Raw genomic sequence first — 24445 nt, forward strand, 5'->3', positions numbered from 1 at the left:
GTCAAGTGGGAAATATTCTGCCTATTTCTGTCTTGCCAAGGCAGCAAGATTTGTGAGTAGTTGCCAAGCTGGTTTGTTTAACCAATTCTTCTCAGTTTTTATTTTGCAAGGACAACTTATTCTTTCCTTTTTTAATCTCAATTTCCCATTTTCCTTTTTGCCATCTAATTGTTAACACACATAATCTTTGGGCCTAAGCGCAAGCAGAAACTAGTTTGAGGCATATCCCTTTGGTTTCACAACACTCTATTGCTATGCAAAACCATTTATTCCCCTACATACCATGTGGGAAGTCCTTGCTTCATCCTTGCCTGTTTCAGAGTGTGACTCCCTGTGAAGAATTAACCAGTAACAGAAGCAGTTTCACTAGTTTAAGTAGATATAGCCTCTGTTAATTACACAGTTACTGAGTTGTGTTTGTGCACTTTATGCTCTTTGGATTTTTTGAGTCTTCATAAGTTTCATGGGTTGTATCTAGACAAGTTATGTGCCATAATCTGGTGGCATGTGACTTGGCAAATTGGAACAAACTTAGTGTCAAAATGTGCCACCATATAAACTATCTGACTTAATGAAGGTATTAGAGAAGGCAGTAACTTCACTAACTGCCTATTTAGAGGAGAAAGAGCGGGTTATAAATCCACAGGATGTACTAGGATCAGGGCTATCATTCCTGGTCCCCACAACACTGAAGCAGCTGCAGGAGCTTTTGAGTGTATTAGGATACTGGCAATCTTTTATTCTTCAGTTAGCCCAACTGCTAAAACCTCTATATTGACTAATAAAAAATGTCAAGGTGTGGGATTGGGGTAGAACAGAAAAAGAACCCTTCCAACAGGCAAAAATAGGTGTTAAACAGACCCAGGCACTGAGTATATTTGATCCAAACTTTCAGCTGAATTAGATGCACATGTAACTCAAGAAGGGTTTGGCTGGGGGTTGTGGCAGAGCAAGAGTTCCATTTGAAACCCAGCTGAGTTCTGATCGCAGGTTTGGAGCAGAAGAAAGGTACATTAAGTTTGAGAAACAGTTATTGGCTACTTGTCCTGCACTGCAGGCAGTAGAACCAATAACTCAGACTGCAGAAGTTATTGTTAAAATAACTTTGCCAGTCCAGGGATTGGTAAAAGATGTAACCCACATTACTAAAATGGGGTGGCCCAATCACAAATAGTGGCATGCTGGCTTGCTTACCTTAATCAGAGAAGCTGCCTGTCACCATGGGAACCAGTACTTGAAGGGAACATATAAACAGCAGGGGGAATGGCTGTTTATGAGGGTGGATAGTGATAGGACAAGGGGAAATAGTTTTAAACTATGATGGGAGATTTAGACTAGATATTAGGAGGAAGTTTTTCAATCAGAGGGTGGTAAAGCACTGGAACAGGTTGCCCAAGGAGGTTGTGGAAGCCCCATCCCTGGAGGCATTCAGGACCAGGCTGGATGTGTCTCTGGACAGCCGGATCTAGTGGTTGGCAGTACTGGAAGGCCACAAGGTCTCCCCAGAGCCTTCTCTTCTCTAAGCTAAACAAGCCCAGTTCCTTCTACCTTTCTTCATAGGAGAGGTACTCCTATTTCAAAAAATTCTGCTTTTAAAACTAAGCAGTAGTTTAAAAGCAATGAGCCAGAAATGACCTTGTCTTTACGGTGAAAAAAAGTTCAATCATAAGACTTAAATCCAGTGTCCAATGTGCATGTGAATTAATTGAGCAGATTAGTATACATTGTGTCAAACTTGTGAAAAGATTTGCCTCAACTTGGCAAATTCCAATTCTATGTTTACTACAGTGATCACTGCCATTAATATTTACAAAAATCAAGAAGTGCTTTTCCTACAATATGTGGTGGAATACTGTTTAGTTTTCCATGACCCCTGAGGATCAGCTATATGCACACATGTATTTATGCATTCAGAAAAACTCACTGCCAGCAGTATTTTATTGCAATGGACATGAAAATGATACATTTTTTGTTCCTTCTGTAAATATTGTGCACAAACATATTTTTCATTTAAAAGCTAGATAGCTTTTAAGCCTGCTTCGTTTTAGGCCTTGTCCTTGAGGAGTCTGTGGTTAAGTAATGTGTTCTGACATATCTCGTTCATGTGACAGCATAATAAATAAAGGTTTAGGCAAATTATGTTTAAGCTCTAGTTCAGGCACGTAAAACCTGCTGCCTGTGGACTGCATGCAAACCAGAGTGACTTGCAATACAGCCCACTCCCTTGCCATGACTTAAAGGTGGCAGTTCTTCCCATGGAGTGCCCCTGGGCACGCATCCATTACTCAGCAAGAACTAAATTGTTAGTGCGCTATCAACAGGGTCAGCTGAAACCAAGGGCATGGCAAAGGCAGTCATATCAAATAATTGTATGTATTTTGATACATTCGCTAAAAACAGGGCTCTGAACGGCAAAGAATACACATTAGTGCTTTACATTTTGATAAAGGAATCTGAAAATGAAATCAGAGAATCATAGAATCCTTAGAGTTGTAAAAGATCTTTAACAGTCATCTGGTCCAACTCCCCTGCAATGAACAGTGACATCCATTGCTTCAGCAGGAGCTCAGAGCTTCCTCCAGACAGGCCCTGAATGTCTCGAGAGATAGGGCATCCATCACATCTCAGGGCAGTTTGTTCCTGTGCCTCACCACCTACACTTTTCCTTATATCCAGCCTAAATCTCTACATCTGAAATCACTTCACCTTGTCCTTTCACTACTGACCAGGATAAAGAGTCTGTGCTCTCCTTTCTTATAGCCCCTCCTTAGATATTAAAAAAACACTACCAAGTCTCCATGGAGTCTTCTCCAATCTCAACAGCCCCAGCTCTCACAGCCTGTACTTGTAGGGTAGGTGTTTGGCAACACTGTGCTCAAACCTTTCCTCTCCCAGCTTGTGTTGGTAGTGGGGGTTGCCTCAACCCAAGTGCAATATCTTGATCAAAATGATGTAGCTATTTTCCTTTCACAGTGCCTGTAATCTGTAAGCATTTGTGTTGAAGTACTTCCAGGCAGAGGCCAGAATTTCTTTGTCATGGTTTCCTTTCAGTTTAAAAAATGAAAATGAGTCCTTGTTTTAGCTAGCCTTTACAATTTGAATTAAGGGAATTAAGCATAGGTGAGTTGATTTTGCATTATTTATTAATCTTCACCTCCCCTTAAAAAGCAATAACAAATTAAAAAAGAACTTTTGCAAAACAATCAAATACTGAATGCACATGCCATTGTAATTAGAACTCTGTTGTTCCCTTCTAAAGCAGTCATTATGCAGTACCATGCGGAGGACTTTTTTCTGTTGTTAAAATGTGAGATATTTGGTGCAGTGCATAAGCTGTGAGTTGTTAAACTGAGTCAGTATTTGAGTGAACTGAGCTTTCCTGTCAGACACATAGTTCTCATTTGAGTTTTTTCTCTTACCTTCTTACAGTTCCGTGGGAAAAGTAGCTAACTTCTTTGTTTTGATTGAAAGGATAGAGGGGAAAGTTATGGGAATTCAAACTCTTTGGATAACATACTGTATTTTGATTCAGTTTTCCAATACAATATAACTCTCTAATTTTCTTTATATCACCTTCTGGTACAATTTAACCAGATTTTTCTGGCTATGTTTGGATATGAAATGCAAAATTGGTGGGAAATATTTTGGTTATACCTTCTAACATTACGTAAAAAAACCTAACAACTCTTGAAGGAGTAGTGGTTACTGTAGGACCTTATAATTTGTACTCTGCACAAGCAGATAGGCAAACTGAGGTGGCAGCAAAGAGCTGAAGTAACATTAGTGGGACAGCTTGCTCACCAGAGTGTGGCACAGAGTAGGGCTGGAGCAGGGTCTGACTCACTCTGGAGCCCTATCTGGTGTCTGTTCTAGACAGAGCACTGACCTCTTTGGGCAGCTCAGTGCTACCTCTGGCACCTCAGCATTGTAGTCTGTTGACCTCGGTAAACATGCCCTCATATGTATTTTTCTTCTGATCCTCTGGGACTGTCTCTCCCACACCCAGCTAGACAGCTTTAGAATCTAATTTAGTCCAAGGACAAAGAGAATGAATGCTATGGGGTTACATGGAAGAATGGCACTATAACTACAGCAGACAGTTAGCATTCATGTATTATTTTAAGCTGATTTCCTGTTTTTGACTGGCCACTGACCTTGTCACAAAAACTTCCTTCCTCATTGCTTTGCTTAAAATATACACACATTGTTTGTGTATGCATCTGTGTGACAGAACATCTAAGAGTGGACTTGTGAGATCATTCTGGTATCAGCTCAAAACTCACTAAGAATGAGAAATGCAATAATGTTGCAGAAGGAACTTTCTGTGATGCCTTTTCATCTTCTGAGAACAAATCTCTAAGAATATTACGCAGCCTGTATTCCCAACCCATTCTCTCGTAGCATGGAGAAGCATGTTGCCTTGCAACACCAGGGCCCGGGGTTCGAATCCCCCCTGTGGCGCAAGTGGTAGAAGTGCTGCTCTGCAGCACAGAGGCTCGAATCCCGGGAGTTGGACTCGATGATCTCTAAGGTCCCTTCCAACCCGCACGGGACTATTACTATTACATTTCTCATGATAGGCGTGAGACAGACTTCAGACTTGACCCAGACACTGAATATCTCTCCTTTACTACTTCATAACAAGGAATTGAATCTGCATTTGTCCTCTGTGGTATATAGTGAAAAAAAAATGTCATTAATCAGAAGTTTATTTCCGTTTGAAGTGAGTTTCAATCACAGAGAACAGAAAGATATATATAAAATGCAAGAGAATAATCATCTTCCTATTTCTTCCCCTATTCGTGAACTGACCAGAAACTTTGCTGTCTCAATTTCCGATCTCCTCCCTGGTAATTCATTTACTTCCTGAGTTTGCCTTTTCTGATCCCTGGACAAATGAATTTCATTACAAGCTATATTGAAAAAAGGTTTTCATCATTATTGGGGCTCCCAGTTTTCAATGACTATTGAGAACATTTGTAGATAGGAAAGGCTTTCTTTCCTTTTCTGCATTTACTGGAATTGAGAAGGTTAACAAAGATTAAGGTTGTCAAAAGTGGACTTCTTGGACATCATTACTGTTGCCAAAAACCTCGTGTTCAGTGGTGGATGTGGTATTAATTATCCATATTTTCCTCAAAATATCTCATTCATGCTCCATTTGTGTTCACGTCTTTATATGATACCCTAGAGGTCCACTGTGGGAGTCCTCATTCCGCAAAACTTAAATAGTGTTGGGAGGCCCTGGTATCATGGTTTTGTAATTTTGCTATCAGTATTCCACATCATAACATCATGTAAAGCATGGATACTTTTATCAAATGTGCTGTCCGCAGAAGAAGACTACATATCCCAGAGAACATCACGGTCAGGGATAAGTCACGGGATCAGGACGCTATATAATCGTTCTCAGGCTGGAGTGCTCTCTCTCTCGGACTTCTCGGAGAGTGGGAAGCGTTCCAGCCGCGTCGCCTAGAGTTCACAGTAGGCCTCTCGGTTTTCGGGGACTCTCTCTCTCTCTGTTCAATTTATTAGCCTCAATTATATTATATTGTGTTATCTTGTATTCTGATATCATATTTAGTAAAATAAGTTTTTCCTCCTTAGATTGCCGCTGTTTTTATCCCTTTTCTCTTTTCCCCCTCCTTTCCGGGCCCTGGGGGCCCTACAGGGTGGCTCCCCCCTGTCACGGGCATAGGTAAATCTAAGTAACCCATGACACCTGGTCATAGCAATAGTATTCAAGAGACAAAGTTTTGACTGCTGTCTGTCCCGGTTCTCTGGATTTCAGATGAAATTTCTTGGTTATATAAATACAAATCAGTTCTCCATCTGACTTACTATGTTTGATACCTCCAGCTTCTGTTGAAGTTTCTTCATCAGTACATTAAATTTTATAGATTACATATTGTTATGTATTATAATTACAAAGATTGGCACAGATGGGATTGTGCTACAATCAGAAAGATTAACGCAAATAAGCTGACATTACAAAAGGAAAGGTGCTTACCCATCTCCAAAGATCTAGGCTCACAGGAAGGACTCCTCAAAGGAGGGATCTCCAACCAGAGATTCTTCCATAGTAGCAGTCAACCCTTAAATGGGGTCTAATATTGGTAGAACCAGGCTCCACCCCTTTCAGTCACACCTGTGTTCTCAGGGCTGACCTGGTTCTTTCCCCAGGTGATCAATCAGTGATTCAGGCTGTGACTCAACATTTCTCATATGTTATGGTTTTATGATTTTTTGTTATTGGTATTCCACTTCAGAACATCATGTAGTGCTCTGAGAGTTAAAGAGTTAAATCTCCAGTTCTGTGAGCTATTGATATTTCCGATTATTTCCGATTATTTGCTTCTGAGAAGAGAAGAACTACATACCCCAGGGCACTTTGTGTTTCTGTTTTCCATTCAAAGGGAAAGATAAAAACTGCTTGCAGTTCATGAGACATCACTTTTTCCCTTTCTGGTCATCCCAGCACTGCCTGTGATCATCTTGCTTTTGGCACTAGAGTTAGACCTTTGGTTTTTGGACATTTTCCCTCATTTTATTTGATTTATTAGCTTCAATTCCAATTAAATTACTGTAGTGGAATCCCAGGTTCACAGCCTGAACCAATGGATGAGCTGGGGGTGTGGGGGGATACGTAAGTGCCTGGAGCAGCGGGGGGTCTGGAGCCACCCTACTTCCATGCAAGGAAGGGTTCTCCCCTTCCGACCTCCCTTTTCTCCTGCGGCGCGACTGTACAAATAGGGGAGGGTCACATTCCTCAGCTCATCCCTTTCTCCAAGCTGCTACCAGGAGGGGTGAATTAATTCCTTCTGATATCTTTTCTTATACTCCCTTTTTCTCAAACAAAGGCTCTATCATTGCAGTTATTTGCCCTACAATTGCATTATATTGTATAATATTGTGTTATCTTCCATTTACGTATATTTTCTAGTAAATTAGCTTTCCTCCTCAGATTGTTGCCACTGTTTTGTTTTTAGGCCCGTCTCTCTACCCTTTCCCTTTTTCCCCTTTTTCCTTTTCTCAAAGCATGGGTTCCCCTGCCCCATTAGTCACAGAACTGGGCTGAACCAGCCTGTAAAACATTGACATATATAGCACTCATTTTTTATTTCTTTGTATGTAACATAAATACGTGTTCAATTGAAACTTCATTTTCTTCTTCTCCTAGGTATTATAATAATTTCACCCAGTGCACAGAACGTGAAGCCAACAATGCAAGTTGCTTCTGGCCAAACCCTCTTGCAGAGAGCTTTATCACTGGAATTCATAAACAGTTCTTTTCAAACTGTACTTTGGACAACGTTCACTGGGAAGATCCGCCAAATGAAATTCTCATAACTCTGATCTTTGTTCCAGTCATGTTAACATGTGCCATGATAATGCTGGTAGTATGGTGCAGTAAAAGAAGTGATATCCTAGTGTAAGTTGTTTCCAGTGTCTTTGTTTTTAGTCTCTACTTATTCAAGAAAAAAAACAAAACCAACCAACCAACCAACCAACCAAACAAACAAAACCAACAAGCAAAGAAAGAAGGATAAAAAAAGAAACTTCATGTGAAAATGTCGTATCTGCAGAAATGGAACCTATGAGATGCTGTGACAGAGATGATGCTTCTGTGAACAAACAGCTGCTTGCTTCTGCCAAAAGTCAGTGCTTCTGAGGTTGGTCATCGGTGTTCCTGGTGCAAAGCTTTCACTGTCGTTGGGTCTCATAGTCACAGAATTCACAGGCATTTCTCAGAATTAAGGTAGTCCTGAGACAAGTGGGCCCCTCGGCTGCAAGAGAGGTGAAGTTACTTTCCCATAGGTAAAGTTGGTTGGTAAACCCAGTTTTGGAAAACTGCATGTAAGTGTATATATGCACAGTGCAGCATTAACTGTGAGAAAGGTGTTATCACTTGAGTTTCTGTGCAGCACTCATGTGGTTTTCATCTGTGAACCTTGTTAACACAGATGTAAGACCATCAGCAAAGAAACTGAACATGGATGTGCAACCAAGTGACCACTTCTTATGAAAGTTAGAGCAAAACATCATTATCAAGAACTTGGCAAAAGGAACAATTAATGTGTCCAGTACAACATGGGAAAAGATCCTGCTGCATTATAAAATAGGTTAGGAAATACCTTTGAGCATAGTTGGGATTGTATGGCTTACAAACAAACTCTGGAAGGAATACAGACCTTACTTTACAGAAAATCCGTGAGAGGAAAAGGATTGATTATAAGGGAAGAAACTTTCATATACCAGACTATTTATTTTTGTCTTTTGTAATTATTATACTTGATGACTTGAGTTCACTGTATACTCTCTGCTCTCACTTCAATTTGTGCAAGTGACATCCTTCAAATAAATATAAAGATGTGATGTTGATTGAGGTGCCTTTTAGAGAGTAATTTTGTACATAATTTGTTTTTCATCCTTTGAAGAATGTGGGAAATAAGATATCAAGGAGGTATGAACATAGCTTGGAACAGACATAGGAGGAAAGTGAAAAAAAATCTACTCAGAAGTCTTTTTCTATAAAGCTATCCTAATGTTACAATTTAAATAAACTTCATATGTCCAAAATAAAACAAATTCCTTGTTTGTATTATAAATATATGTATTTGTTTTTCATTTCACAAAATACATAATCAAAAGCCCTTCCATTATAAGCAAATAAAGTCTGTTTACAGTAATTGTTCATTTTACTATAAAGTATACAGACTTGAATGTCAAATAGCTTGAATGTCAAAGTAATGATTTTACATATCTATTCTAGTTAGATACTCTCTTTTAAGATTCTAGGCTGTTGTTTAATGACCAGGACTGAAACAAATTGGAAGCACTCCCTAAATTAAAAATGTTTATGTGTAGATACATAAACAACAAGTGTAGACACACTGTTTGCGTTCACATCCTTTCACAACAGGTAGAAACATTGGCTTTTTTAAAAATTACATTATTTGTTATAATTATTAATTTTATTAGTTTCTATATGTTTTTCCAAAGATATTCTTTCATTCTCTGGATGCTAATGGAAAATCACTCTTTGAAAAAGAAGTGTGAAATTTGTTCTAAGGATTTCTATATTAAAATGTTTTGACCCTCAAAAACCTGTGATAAACAAAACCAATCAAAAATAGAAGAGCTTTAATTTGAACAAAGAGATATATCAGATTCATCAACCCATTTTGTGTGGCCCAAATAAAATAATTTTCCAACTATTAATATTATACATAAAGTTTTCTCCTTGTTTTATTTCAAATGTAAAAGCAAAACATTTATTTGAAAACTTCATTAAAAAAAAAAAAAAGTCCTGCTTTTTCACAAACATATTCTTTAACTGCTATTGCTGGATTTTCTGAAAGTTTTTGACACTTGTTTGAACTGAAGTTCAACTGATCAACTAGCCACCTTAAAGGAACAAGCCATCCAAAGGCTGGCTTCGGAAATAAATGGAGAAGAAACTTTCACACCAATTACTTCATACTACTAGTTGTGCACTTTGAGTTTTTTTAAAAAAATGTTATATTTAAATGGATTCTGTTCAACCTGAAAATAAAATCTAGTGTGAACTTTTCAAAGAGCATAAGAAATGTAAGACTCTAAGATTAGTGGATTTTCTTGCATGACTTTGGGGTAGGTTGTAGATTAATCTCTTTGTGCATTTGTGCGTCTTATCCCTGTGGAGTGGGATACTGCATTTTTTAAAAAATACATTTGATAAAAGGCAGATAGTTTGAAACTGTGTGTGCAAAAAGATTTCACAAATTTAATGCATTTAACTGTATGTCTTCAGAAACACTTCTAGCATTCATAATGAAAACAGAAGCCACAGTGCCCAGCTTTTATCTGCTCTTTGCTTTAACAGGGAGTCAGAATGGTACCTGTTGGATCTTTGACATCACCTGTACTTTATGTTAGTGGAATTTAGTAGTTATTTAATACTGTATGAATCTACTTTTTCCCAATAGTTTGCTTTGCCAAGAAAATCATACCTAGGACTAAGAATCTAGCTTATTTTGTATTTGTTGTTTAATTTTCTATTATGATACAGTTTCAAAGGAAAACAGGCAGAGATAAAGATAGAAAGAAAATAACTGGTCCATATCCTTCCTAGAATTAGAATACTGATTGAAAACTGGTGATATGATTCTATGATACTTAGGTTGGAAGAGAATTGATGACCTTCCTAAGCATCGAGCAAAGTCTTCAGTAGTATGTGGGATTTTTTTGCATTCAGGAAGAATTGCAAAAACACGTAGTTCCATGGGACATAAGAGTATGACCAAGGAGTTTCACCAGACTGTATCCGACAGCCCCATTCTTGGAGACAAAAGACTGGGGTTTGAATCCGTGATCCTTCTAAGACTAAAAAGATATTTGAAAATACTTTTCATTTAGCCTTCACATAGCTTTCCCATTTGAATTGAGCAGACTCTCTATGTTTCAGGCTGGCCTGGCTTACAGATTTCAATATGTTGATCACAGCAGAGATCTCCGTAGGATTTCCTGAGAAATCCTGGAACGTGTCCAGAGATGGGCAATGAAACTGGTGAGGGGTCTGGAGCACAAGTCTTATGAGGAGCAGCTCAGGGAACTGGGATTGTTTAGCTTGGAGAAGAGGAGGCTCAGGGGACACCTCATCACACTCTACAACTTCCTGAAGGGAGGTTGTGATGAGGAAGGGCTTGACCTCTTCTCCCAAGCAACAAACAGGACCCGAGGAAATGGTCGCAAGTTGTACCAGAAGAGGTTTAGATTGGACATAAGAAAGAACTTTTTCTCTCAGAGAGTGATCAGGCACTGGAATGGCTGCCCAGGGAGGTGGTGGAGTTGCTGTTCCTGGCAGTGTTCAAGAGGTGTCTGGATGAGGAACTCTGAGATATGATTTAGTGGTTTGCTGTAGCTACAGTAATGGGAGGACAGTTGGACTAGATGATCTTGTAGGTCCTTTCCAACCCCATGATTCTATGCTTCTATGTATATAAATACAAGACTACTGGGCACATGACTATGTTGTTTGGGAAGCTCAAAGTCCAGCAGGGATGTAACTGGAATTATTCCACATTAGATTTGCCATTCAGAGGTATCTTAATTCTAAACGAATCCTGTTCCAAGTACCAAGGACCTGTTCCAAGAGCTCTGCATCTTTCTTGTACTGGAGGCCCCAGGCTTGAACACAGTACTCCAGATGGGGCCTCACAAGGGCTGAGTAGAGGAGGAAAACCACTCCCCTCTCCCTGGCCACTCCTGTTTTAATGCAGCCCAGGATATAGTTGGCCTTCTGGGTTGCAAGAGCATGCTGCTGGCTCATATCCAGCTTCTCATCCACCAAGTCTTTATCCAGAAGGCTGCTCTCAAGGAGATCTTCCCTCAGTTTGTTTGAATACCTGGGACTGCCATTTTCATCTCAGTCTAAAGGAGATACCTCGTTAGGCTAGATTAATAGTTAGAAATTCTCTCTAGAATCCATCAATTGGATCTTAGTAGTAGTCACACTACTCAGCCTCAGATACAAAGTAAAGGAAATTAATGCTCACAAGTGACGTGAACTTTTTATTGGAAAGCTCACTAAAGGGACTGAATACTGCATATAAATACAGACAGTGAGTAGGATTTCACAGATAATTCCACTGGCACAATTTCTAAATTGTTCACTTCGTGAAACTGCAATACATTAAATGCTCACCTCATATAAACATATTACCTTAATCATTCAAAAACAAGCAAAGAAAACCTAATGATCTCCATCATGTACTTAGGAGACTCTTGTTTCTTCCTTCCATTTAACAAGACTGTAATAGAGCTGCATATTGATATTGTCCAGCTGGGCTAATAGTTTATGCATATTCAATGGAGACTCCATTGTGCAATCATTTGTATGTGATAGTGTCACGGTTTGAACGAAAAATCCACCTGCGTCCGTGACAAGGGCCGTGGGCCCCGCAGGGGCCCTAGGCCGAAAGGAAAAAGTTAATTAGGAAAAGAAAATAGCGGCAACGATCTAAGGAGGCACACTTATTTACTAAATACTATATCGAAATACCGGATAACACAATATAATACAATATAATTGAAAATTGAGCTAACGAATCAAGCAAAATAGGAGAGAGAATGAGTCCCGTAACCGAGAGGCCTACTGTGAATCTAGGCGAGACGGCTGAAGGCTCCCACACACTCCCCTGAACGCCAGAACTCGAAAGACGTCAGTCTGTTCTGCGACCAAGTTAATATAGAGTCCAGGTCCCGTGACCTATCGTGTTGTTCTCTGGGAGATGTAGTCTTCTTCTGTAAGTTGCAGATTCAGTAAAATTATTCATGCTTTATATGATGTTATGATGTGGAATACTGATAGCAAAATTACAAAATTATTAAACCATGATAGATAGTGTGTGAATGGTATATCTACTCAATATTTGATGCACAAGTACACAAATTTATCCAGATCATAAACCCATTGGAGGCTCATATTTTACTTCAGCAAGTTTCAGCTATCTTCAAGAACACAGCATCTGAATCAAAATACTGTTGGTTCAGTGATTAATAATAGTGATTAAAAATGTTTGTCTGGTCATACTTTTGTAATGATACTGTATACAGATCTAGTCAGATAGGGTTGGAGAGGGCTTTCAGGTATTTTATATTTGGTTAACTGCTGTGAAAATAAATTTGTATACTACCTCAGAATTGAACAAACTAGTATTTTTTCTATTTTGCATGGGAATTTAATGTGAACTAGTTTTAAAAAGATATACAATGTGTAAAGGACTGAACTGTTTTTCTTTTATTGTCTCAAAGCTTGCTTCGTGAGGCCTTTCTGATGATAAGACTCTGACTGGCGACTGCTAACTATCTAGGAGGGTGAATGGTGGGTGTTGTTGTGCCACAGTAACTCTGCTTATGATTGCAAAGATAAGCAGAAGCAGGACAAGCAGTCTTCTTCAGGGGTGCTGCTCGAAGGAGCTGACCACTGCAGAAGGCGATAATGCTTGTGTCTGGCAACAGAGCCCCCCCCCCCCTCCTTGCTGGCTTATCTGTGGGCCAGGAATGTCACAAAAGCTGGTTTAAAACCCTATTACAAAGTGTGTTTACCTGCTTGTTTGGAAGTTCAGTGTTTGCTCGAGATACGTTCCTGAAAATGCTGAGTCAAACTTCAAAGAAGAAGAAGAACCCCCACCGAAATGGGGGATAAAAGGCCCTCGCTAAACTGGGGACTTTGGAGACGAACTCCCAAAGACACCTTTGACGGAGAATTCCCTGAGGGGAAAACTTTGTCGGAAGATCCCCCGGGACCGGCTTGCTGCGAAGCTCCCTGGCTGTCTCCCATCCCCTGCGGTGGATGTTCCTGAGATCAACGGACCTATTGTGTACCTCGCTGGACCCACGGTGGTGACTATTTCTTTCGCTCTCTGCAAAGACTCCTTGCTTATATTTCCTACTTTCCCTATCGCCTACCTTCCCTTCCCCATCTCCCTAAAAACGGCTAGGACTTTAATAATAAACTGGTTGGACCAACATTTGAACCGTTGTTTCTTAATCTCACGCCGGGTATACACATATCAAAGAACCTTGCCTCCCTCCTACAAATTGGAGCGAGACACAATGTCACATGAAATTATTCCAAATGAATAGAGATAGGCTTCGATTTCAGACAGCTGTAGCCATTTAGTTCAAGTAAATATCCACATTTGAATGAAATGATACATGTCAAGTTTCATTATAATTTTTAAGTGAATCATTCACTATTTGAGTAAATGTTAACCTCAATTAAGAGAGAAAAGAAGAATGAGAAAAATACGACAACTTATTTATTTGCTTATTTAGGCTTTGGTTTGCTCCATAATGTAGACTTGGTATAAAACTACACCACTTTCTGCAGGATCAAGCATGTGTTCTTTCTCTAAATCATGAAGCTGTTAACCCAGACAACTTTACATGTATGTAGATGCCTTGCTTTCTCTTTCCTTAAACAGAGAGATATTACTATTTGTTGATTATTAGACTTATAGGACATATCTAGAACAAAATGTTGGAGATGGTTGTAACAGGGTCACAGTCTCTAAGCCAGCAGAACTGAAGGAACAGCTGGGACAAATTTTAAAGGGAATCATTACTTGTAATGGGTCTCTAATATAAGAATGTTTTATTTAGTTCAGGGCTACCTGGAATCAGCCTGCAGGTTTTAAAGTCACACTTGGGAAGACTTGAGTTTGATTTTGACAACCATTTCTAAAGGTAACTATTAATAATAAGAGTCATAGTTTTCTGAGATCTTATAGAATCTGCATCAAACAGAACCTATGTAACTTTGCAGGACTGAGACTGAGTGACTTTCTATGTGATTAAAACTCTGAAGAAGAAAGATTTGTTTTGAGTACAATATTTATGAGGTAATTGCAATTAATTTTCTGTCAGAGGTGAATGAATCTCAATTTTTCTGGACTCCCTAATGTTTCCCATGTTATTTTAAAGTGAAAAACATTGTCAGTAATTTTTATTCTTTTTAGGAACTGATCTGAGCAACGAAGCTACTTTATAAAGCCTTTGGTTAAATACCAGAACTTTACAGTCATGCTGACAGTATATTTGCTGAATTTCTTCACCCTCTTCCCCCCCCCCCCCCATCTTTCAACAATTTATTTATTTGTTCATTTATTGCTAGCTAAAAATAGATTGTAAAATAGTTACTCTTCTTTAGCAGAGTAGAAGTACTGGCAGTAAAATCTTGAAAACACATTGAAATAACTATAATACTTTAAGCAAATGCTCTGATAACTCTACTTCATAAATAATTATTATCACTAGCTAAACATAAGAATGTCAAAATTATTCACATAATTTTTCATGCTTCTATTATTGTCATTAATTAGTAGTTCTTCTCCATCTGCATGAACCTGAAATAATGAATAATTTTGGTTTAATAGCACAAGGAGGGAAAATGTCTCTGGATATATACAGTGTATTCAATAGATTATGAGACTGAACAATCCAGTTATATAGCTCACGATATTGTCAGTTTATGCTGCAGTTTAGAAATCAAGGACAGTAATAGGTAACAAATATTTCTGATACTAGAAAAGTACTAGTAAAACTGCGGGGTTTTCATTAGGGGGAAAAAAATAAAGTATGCGACAATGTTTTACAAAGGATAAAATATGCAAATTAAGACTTTAAAAAAAAAACACAAAAAAACAAAACCCTAAAATAATAAAGAAATCTCTAGCAATGAGCAAGAAAACACTTATGTGAATATTTGTAAGAGTACAGTTGTAGATCTGTATTAGCTTCTAACACGTCTATTCGATTCTGACAAAAGTTTTTGGCATACTATGTCTTTAATAGTCCTGGTAACCAGAAATTTTAGGAACATTAAACATGAGAGAGCAAATAAAGCCAATTAAGTAAAATCAAAATAAAACAAAAGGAGTGCAGCTTAGTCACTTTGTTTCCAGAATCCACATGCAATTAATTCTGCATTTTAAAAAGCCATGCTGCACTTTTTTTCCCTTCCCAATATTCCCACTCACAGTTTCCTAATTAGCTTCTGAATGTCTGTTGATTTGGATGTGTGATATGAAAACCAAATAATCTGATTCTAGCTTGAAATAATTCATAAAGGGACAAAATTATGACAGACTATGTGCAGCAACTGCTCTGAAAGTAATGCATCCAATTTTATTACATTGGCCCACTACATCAGAGGTGGATGTTAGTGGTATGACAGTAAAGGTTGAACCTTCCAAAAACAATCCACTACATTTTGTTGCTGTGCAACAGATGGCAGCAGATGGACAATCTGACCAAATTACATCTAATGTGGAAGTGCACATGAAGCATTTGTTTCAGAATTCAAGGATGCTGCCAGTGAAATAAACGTCTAACCGGGTTTTGTGGAGTTTACAAGCGGCCAGCCACACAGTATGGTGAGCTTCCACCGTGGCATTATTTTACCATTTAACAATACATTTTATTGACATGGAGAATGAATTTGTAACTTATGGTAGATTATTATCATTTTCAATTAATAAGTTGGGATTTCCAAGTCATTTTTTATAGATGGCTTCTATTCATTGAGACAATGAAAAATTGATTCATCACTAACTTGCTCCAGTTTTATGCTGCTCAATTCTACTGACTCAACAGAGTAACTCTGAAGCTTGATAGTAACATAATATAGTTTTGTTATTTATTATAGATATTTTACACAAGTATAAGAGAATAATACCATTTACTCCCCACTGTATAGATGTAATTATACAAATGTACAGTTCAATTACAAAGTAAATGGATAGCCAAAGGATATATAAGGAAGAGGCTCACAATCAAGATTGATACTAACCAACATTAAGGCTTGCCACAAAACTCCACACAGGAGCAATCTCCAGAAAAAGATACTACCTTAGTGGTGGTCAGCCCTTAAATGTGATCTAGGAGAGGTGGAGTCAGGCTCCACCCCTTCTGGGAGCACAGCTGAATTACCTTCACCTGTGCTCCCACAGCTGACCCATCACTTGCCTCAGATGGTTAATCAGAGGTTCAGGCTGTGATTAATAGTTTCCCATACACCCACAGTTTCTTGAATAATCAAAATTGGCAGCAGTTAAAAGTATTAAGGTGTTGAGAGTTAAACTGGGTAGACAGGTTAGAGAATTATTTTCTTTACAGTACTGTTGTTGACATTCTTGCTTCACTCAAAACCTCTTCGGAAATTTCATTTGGAAAAAGGCACAGAAAGAGGTAGGGAAGTGCCTTATAGTTAAATGAACTCAGAGCTGTAACTTGAGTGCATTTCATTCCGATAGACAAAGAAGGATCCTCCAAAATCTAACACTATGGTCATTGATTTTCTATTACCCTAAATTGTCCTGCTTCTTAGACTTTGAATGTTTGTTGCTTCCTAAAACTATGGTCCCTTAAGGGTAATGGTGGAGTCAAGCCCCCAAGCCTTATTCCGTTGCTATATTCTCCAAACCACCTTCCACACAGTGCTTATTGTGTTTTCCAACAAATCTTTTAACTTCGTTAATTTTCCCCTCTTCTTCTTTTAGTGCATTCCTTCTTGCCTGAATATGGACAGGTTCTTTATGTTTTAATTCAGCTTCCTCCTGATAATTAGTTTTTAATTTTGCAAGCAGACTTCAGGCCATTTAGTCTCACTATGATTATGTTTCTAATAACTGCTACACTCTTTTGGCTTCTACTTTACTTACCCAAAAACCACACTGTGATTTTGTATGCTTGTCTACTGAGGTGGTTCACTAAGTGAGAACAGTTTTATTTACTAAGTGGACATATGGATTTGTGCACTTATGAAAGGTTCACAAAACTTCTCTTAGACTGTCCACAACCAGTGCCATAAACTTCAACATTATAAAAAACATATGTAATGTTAACGACAAAGTTATGACAACTGAACTCAAACTAGTAGTGCTAGATAGAATAGTCATGCACAGCCTGAAAGCTTATGAGTGACAGTTAGACACCAAGGCAGCAAAGGGAGCCTTGTGGTTGCCACTGCAGGCCACTTGATCAAGCAGAGGCTGTCAATGCCTTCTACCTCTAGCTACAGGAAGTATTGTGACCGCAAGTACTTGTCCTGCTGGGGAACTTCAACCACCCAGACATCTGATGGAAAAATAGCAGGGCGAGGTGTAAGCAATCCAAGAGGCTCCTGCCATGCATTGAGGATAACTTCCTGAGTGAAGTAATAAATGGCCCCACCAGGGTAGATGTAATACTAGACCTGTTGCTCACCAGTGCAAATTAACTGATTGGTGACATCAGTATTGGAGGCTACTTGGGCTGCATGTTATGTTACCATGCCATGTTTGAGTTCATGTTCTAGAAGGATATGAGACAGGAAAGAACAAAATTAGGATGCTAAATTTAAGGAAAGCTAACTTCCACCTCTTCAGGGAGTTCATCAACAAAACACCCTGGGAAACTGTTGCCATGGACAAGGATGCAGAGCAGAGCTAGCAGTTCTTTAAGGAAGCTCTCCTTAGTACTCAAGAGCTCTCCATCCCTAAGTGTGGCAAATCAGGAAAGTAAAGCAAGAGATCAGAATGGCTGAACCAGGACCTGCTGGTTAAACAGAAAAGTGAGAAGAAAATGCACAGGCAGTGGAAACAGGAGCAGGCATTGTGGGAAGATTACAGTGAAGCTGCTAGGCAGCAGCAGGTCAGGAAAACCATGGCCCAGCTTGAACTAAACTTGGAAAGGGATGTCAAGAAGAGCAATAAAAGCTTCTACAGGTGCCTCAACTAGGAAAGGAAAGTCCAGGAGAGTGTAGCCTCACTAGCGAGTGACACAGCCAAGTTGTTAACAACAGACAAGGAGAAGGCTGAGATACTTGCCTCTATATTCCCTGATAGCTGCTCATCGCACAGCTTTCAAATGTTTAGTCTGGTAGGACACTTTGATAGAGAAAAATCCCAGTTGCAAAACACCATTTTTCAACATAGTCACCACATTAAATTTGCATTTCCACCAATGATAAGAGCTGGCATGTTCCATGCTCATAAAATTCTGCAGCAGTAGAGGTGAAACACTGTTGCTGTTACCACTGTAGAAACACACCTTCCAAAGTCTAACATCCACTGTTTGGTCTCCATAAACGTCCGATAAGAGGCAATGACTATCAGCGGTTGCATTTTTTATTTTTTCCACATGGAGGAATTCAGTTCCTCAGATTTGCTTCATATGCACTTCCTTATCAGATGCAATTTTGCCAGGCTGCTCCTCTGCTGCCATCTGTTATATGGCAACAAAACATAATGGCATATTGGTGGTAATGTTCAACCTCTACTGCTGTACCACCAGCATATGCCTCTATCACAGTACAACAAAATAAAACAGAAGGCATTACTTTCAGAGCAGCCCTTGAATGATAAGCACATGACATAAATTTTTCACTGTTATTCCATTGTGTTCCACCACAGAGGTATTATGGGTCTCCAAACACATATTGGAGAGTTCAGGGTACAAATCAGAAGTATTAGTATCCAGGCAGTACAGTTAATTTTGCAGGGGTATGTGAAACATGAACCAAGTAGATCGCCCCAGCTGTGCTAGATCACTAATATGAAGTAATACAGACTCCCAGGAGAACAGGCAGAAATCACCAGAACAGTTCAAGAACTGGAAAAGGTGGGGATTATAAGACCTGTGCATGCCCTTACAACCCTCCTAGATTTTCTCCAGAAATCTGATGATACCTGGCAAATCACAGAATTGGGACTACGTATATATTGGCCATCATACCTGAGCCAGCTGAGGAAAAAGAACTTGTGACTGCACAGTTAGTTGCATGATAGGGGATGTCAACCATCCTGTATTGAGGGACCCCAAATGGGACTAGAGGCCCTGTGTTGAACTTCCTATTTTTAGGTCCCAGAAAAACATACAGCAGGTGATGACATTAGTAGACATGGGTGCAGAAATCTTGTTTATTTATGATGTTCCAACTAAATTCCATAGAGAAAGGGCAATGATTGGTGAGATCAAGGGACAGACTATGTCCGACATTTGGGGGCTGGGTGTTCCTCACCTGGAGTTTACAAGGTGTCTATTTGCCTCAGTCCCAGAGTATATATTGGGCATAAATATATAGGGGTCTGACTCTCCAGATGACCGTGGAAGAGTTCAGACTGAGTTAGGGATGTGTTAGTAGCTGGGTGGTGCAGGCAATATTAAGAGGCCCTTATGAAAACTGAGTCTATTTGCCTGCAAGAGCTGTGCTTGTTTACTAATACTAAACAGTATAGACTACTGAAGCAGCAAGTGGAAATCTCAGTAATTGTGCAGGAACTGGAAAAAGTAGGAATCATAAGATCTGCACATAACCTATTTAATTTCCCCACATGGCCAGTACAAAAGGTACAAAAGTCAAATGGCACAGGGAGAATGACAGAGAATTAAATAAGGTTAAATATGTCCATTCATGCAGCTGTACCCAATGTTGCCTCCCTGATGGACACACTGAGTAGGGAGATAGAAAACTACCATTGTGTTCTAGACTTGGCAAATGCATTCTTCAGTATTCCCATTTATGAAGAATTCCAATTCCTGCCTCAAGGATATTTGCAGTCACCTACATAACTAGTAACCTAGTGGTGCATGATGTAGAAGACTGGAATAACCCCAGAACATAAAAACTATACCATTATATTGATGCAGCATCTGATGCACAGACTCAAATGTGAACAATCCAAATTGTTTATTACAAGTTCTCACATCACTTATACACATCCATAAGTTTCCTTTTTCAGCTTTCCTATCCAACTTTACAACTTTACATGTCAGAGTATTCTACAAACATTCCTTAATCATGCACATGGACACTTATCCAATCAGAGCCATAAGCTGTTCTTTTTGCTTTTTCTCTTCTAGAGTTGTCCTTGGTTCTCATGCTGCTTATTTTGCTTCACAGCAGGCTGCTTTGAAGTTTTTCTTTTATTCCTATTATTCTATTATTTATATATATTTTATTATATAAATCATATTTTATATGATCTTATGCTGATATCTGACTCATTGGAAGCATTAGGAAAGGCAATATATTTATTGACTACCTAAAAGAGAAAGGATGGGCTATAAACCCACAGAAAGTGCAAGGACCTGTCAGTGAAATTCCTGACTGCAGTTTGGGCAGGAAAGACGAGACTACTAACCAGTGCAATAATAGACAATGTTCAGGTGTTCCCAGTCACTAACATGCCAAGGCAGCTGCAAGAATTTTTGAGTAAATTGGGATACAGGCATTCCTTTATATCCCACCTAGAGCGGCTTCTGAGGCCTTTAAACAAACTCACAAATAGAGGCCAAATATGGAACTCCAGGAGAACAGAACAAGAGATCTTCTAGCAGTCAAAACTAGCTGTTAAACAGGCCCAAGTGCTGGATACATTAGATCTCACACTTTCAGCTGTGTAACTCGGGATGGGTTTGGCTGAGGCCTATGGCAGTGCCAGAATTCTATTTGAACCACAGCTAGGTTCTAGTCTTAGGTCTGGCACAGAACAGAAAGGAAGTATAGTATGATTGGAAAACAGTTATTGCCTGCCTACTCTGCATTATAGGCAGTAGAGCCAATAACCCAAAGAGACAAGGTTATGGTTAAAATGACCATATCAGTTCATGACTGGGTAAAAGATCTGACCCACCTTCCTGAGACAGGAGTGGCCCAAGCACAGACAGTGACACAATGAGTTTCCTGTTTCAGCTAGAGGAATAGTCTGTCACCACTGAAAGAAGAGCATCAGAAGATCCTAGGCTCAGTGACATATTACAGTGATGCACCAGAAGAGACAGTGGTTGCTCTATCAGAGAAGAGTCCCATTCAGGAAGGGAAATATTCCATTCCTTTAGATGCCTGGTTTACGGATGAGTCCAGCAAGGGTAACCGGGTAGGTGGAGAGCAGTAGCACATCATTCCTCCACTGAAACAACCTGTTTTGAAGAGGGGGACGGTCAGACTAGCCAATGGGCAGAACTGCAAGCCATGTGGATGGTTATAACCAAGAAATTTGGTGATGGTATCCTGAATCAGAATGGCCTAGGATCATACTGAAAATGTAATTTGGCTGCTCTGAAAGTGCCTCCTATTTTATTTTGGTGGCCTACACCATCAGAGGCAGGTGTTGGCAATATGGCAGTAGAGGCTGAAGCTTCCAACTAATATTCCATTACATTTTGCTACCATGAGACAGATGGCAGCAGAGGAGCAGACTAACATGTCTGACATGGAAGTGCGTATGAAGCAAAGGTGTGTAACTCCTCCATGTGGAGAAAATTGCATTAGTTGATATTCATTAACACTTGCTGTATGCTTACGGAGATCAAACAGTGGATGTTATCATGGTGAGGCAGTGAGTAGTTAGTTTAAGATGTGGCAACAGCGAAGTGAAAGTCAAGCTTCTTTCCAGACAGCCATGCACATTTTTACAAGTGTGGCATGCAGGCTCTTGTTCATGACTGGAAACAATACATAGCTAATGGTGGTGACTATGCTGAAAAAAAAAAGTGTTTTGTAGCTAAAAATTCTATCTAGTATAGTTACTGTGCTCTTTTTCATCATTTCCATATAAATAAATAGGAGGAATTAGTTTTGGAGTGACTTAACTGTTAAGGTTTCCCTTCAGAAAAGTAAAAAAAAAAAAAAGCCTATCAACATTAGTTCTTCTTATTAAAAATGAATAGTGGTTTGACATGAAACCTGATATACTTATGAAGTGAATAATATCATTGTCTGGAGTACAGTCCACTACTGCCGTGCTACTGTAAACAGATCCATGAATCTTAGAACTCATGGGCATAAAACAGGTAATAAGTTACATGCATGGTAAGTAAATCACTGATATAAACGGGAAGATTTCCAGACTTTCCCAAATGTTCGTAAGCTGACTCCTGAAAAAATAGAAGAGACAAATGCTATATGGAATTTCACACAGATGAGTAGCCATTTGTAGTTGAATCCAACTCCTTTTGAGCCTTTTGAATTCAGTTCACTGATTCCTCTGAATTATTTATTTATTTATTTTGCACCTTTTTGCAGGCCTAGGAAGATGCTGTAGCTGTGCTTGATGTTCTCTCCTTAAAGCATGCATTGCCAAGACTTTTCTGTAGGATTTCTAGAGACCTACCCAGTTCTTACAACTCTTAAAAGTGGGCAAATCTGAAGAAAATGCTCCCACAGGCACTGATATATTTTAATCCAAATATATATTTTCCTATGCTGGCTAGGTTGTACAGTGAACATAATTCAGAGCTCCATGCATTTAGTAAGTGGATATATGTACAAATACACTAAGTGAATATATTACATCACACAACAGTATAAATGCAGAATAACCCCTGGTGTGTATGCTGCCTGTTGATATGGTGATTACATCTTAAGGGTCTCAGTGGATCTCAATTAAGACCATTTAGGTTCTGTAGCTCTCCTGTTTCATCTGCTTTGATTTTGTAGATTCTTTCTGGAACAAGGAGATTGTTTTCGTCAGCTGATTGTGTTTACATCAGAAATACAGAAAACTGGCTTTCAAATGGAGAAAGAGGGGAAGTATCTGTGTCTCTGTTTTCTACTAATGAACTAAACAGAATAAGAAAGACTTGTTCTTGTGGTACAGTCTTAATGTGGTACAGTTTTAATGTGATATTCTGTGAAATCAAGCTGTGAGAGTATTGCAGTTCCACAGCTTGTGACTTAGCTAGTGTAGTTGTATTTGCCTTCCCATTACCTATTCAAAATTCATCTGCACTTTAACAAGGAATTATAATTTAAATGTCTTCTTGCATCAATGCACAGCAGGTAATACTGAAACACTGATGAGGTAGAAGAGTAGAAACAAAATACATCCTTCACAATCTTTATATAACTCTTCTAACCAGAACAGTTTGTACTGTGCTGTCTGATTTCTTGAGCTGCTAGATTACCTCTGACATTTTGTACTTTTAGAAAAGAAAGGGTAGAACTGGGAAAAAAATCTATGAACTTCTCCATGCAGACTCACTTCAGATTTTTCCATCTCAAAAGCTGTACACCATCATCCTAAGAGTGGAAGTATGCTTCGTTCTCATATTTTCAAAATGAGTTTAGTGTGAGATTTTCATAAGTAGTCTTAAAAGAACACAAACTCCTATAAAACTAACTAAAGTTGTGCATGGTGCAGTTTATGTAACAGCATTTCTTTTCTTTAGGACCTTTTTATAGTTTCCCTAACAAAAATGGAGTCAAATCTGAATAGCAACTAAAAACAACTGTATATGCTCCTTGTACTCTTTCTTCCCTGAAATCAAGCAATTCACATCTACAGATATATCCATTTGTTGGTGATATACTGCTCTAGGCTGTTTGTGTTTTATACCTTCAATACTCTATGCAGTTTTCCTCATCATTTGCCTCTTTACTGCCCTCTGTTATTTTTTTGGTTTTGTTATCTTAGTGGATTGGTATAAAGGAAGAACAAGTACTGAAATAAATCGCTTGCACTTGTATATAATTTGTATTTGTTTGTTTGTTTTACATAAACAATTCTTCTGTAATCAGCCGCTAATCAAGATTAGAGATTAACCGTTGATGGAAGTTCAGTGTTCAATATTTTAAATTTCACTGACTATAAAATCTGTGGGTTTTTTTTTTGTTGTTGTTGTTGTTTTGTTTTGTTTTGCTAACTACCAAAGGTATAAACGTTACTAGATTAATAACTAAATTTAGCCATCATAAATCCTTAAAAATGATTGGGCCATATGCATAAGCTACTATAAGTAGCCAATAATTTTTTAAAAGTTAATTTTGTTTTACTGGAGGAAAGAGTAGATGGCAACCTTAGTGCTCCTGCACTTCTCATTGCCAAGAGATAATGGTACCCTTTTTTAACACAGCTGAGCAGGATTGTTATTAAGTATGTAGATAGTACTAAATACAGCTCCATGTTTATCAGGCACA

The 24445-nt window shown here is 38.8% G+C and overlaps 1 protein-coding gene across 4 annotated transcripts in view; it reads left to right on the forward strand.

The window, feature by feature from the left end:
* RAMP3 (receptor activity modifying protein 3) overlaps positions 1–8609 on the forward strand; it is a 44800-nt gene extending 36191 nt beyond the window's left edge. For all 4 annotated transcript variants that reach the window (XM_085538107.1, XM_015854239.3, XM_015854237.3 and 1 more), the window contains one exon: positions 7181–8609. In XM_085538107.1, coding sequence (XP_085394233.1) covers positions 7181–7436 — 256 coding nt within the window. In that variant the 3' untranslated portion in view covers positions 7437–8609. The remainder of the gene's footprint in view (positions 1–7180) is intronic.
* The last annotated feature ends 15836 nt before the right edge of the window (positions 8610–24445 follow it).

Source organism: Coturnix japonica, chromosome 2 (genome assembly GCF_054131305.1).
Source record: "Coturnix japonica strain WE chromosome 2, WE-NBRP24, whole genome shotgun sequence".
Classification (NCBI taxonomy): Eukaryota; Metazoa; Chordata; class Aves; order Galliformes; family Phasianidae; genus Coturnix; species Coturnix japonica.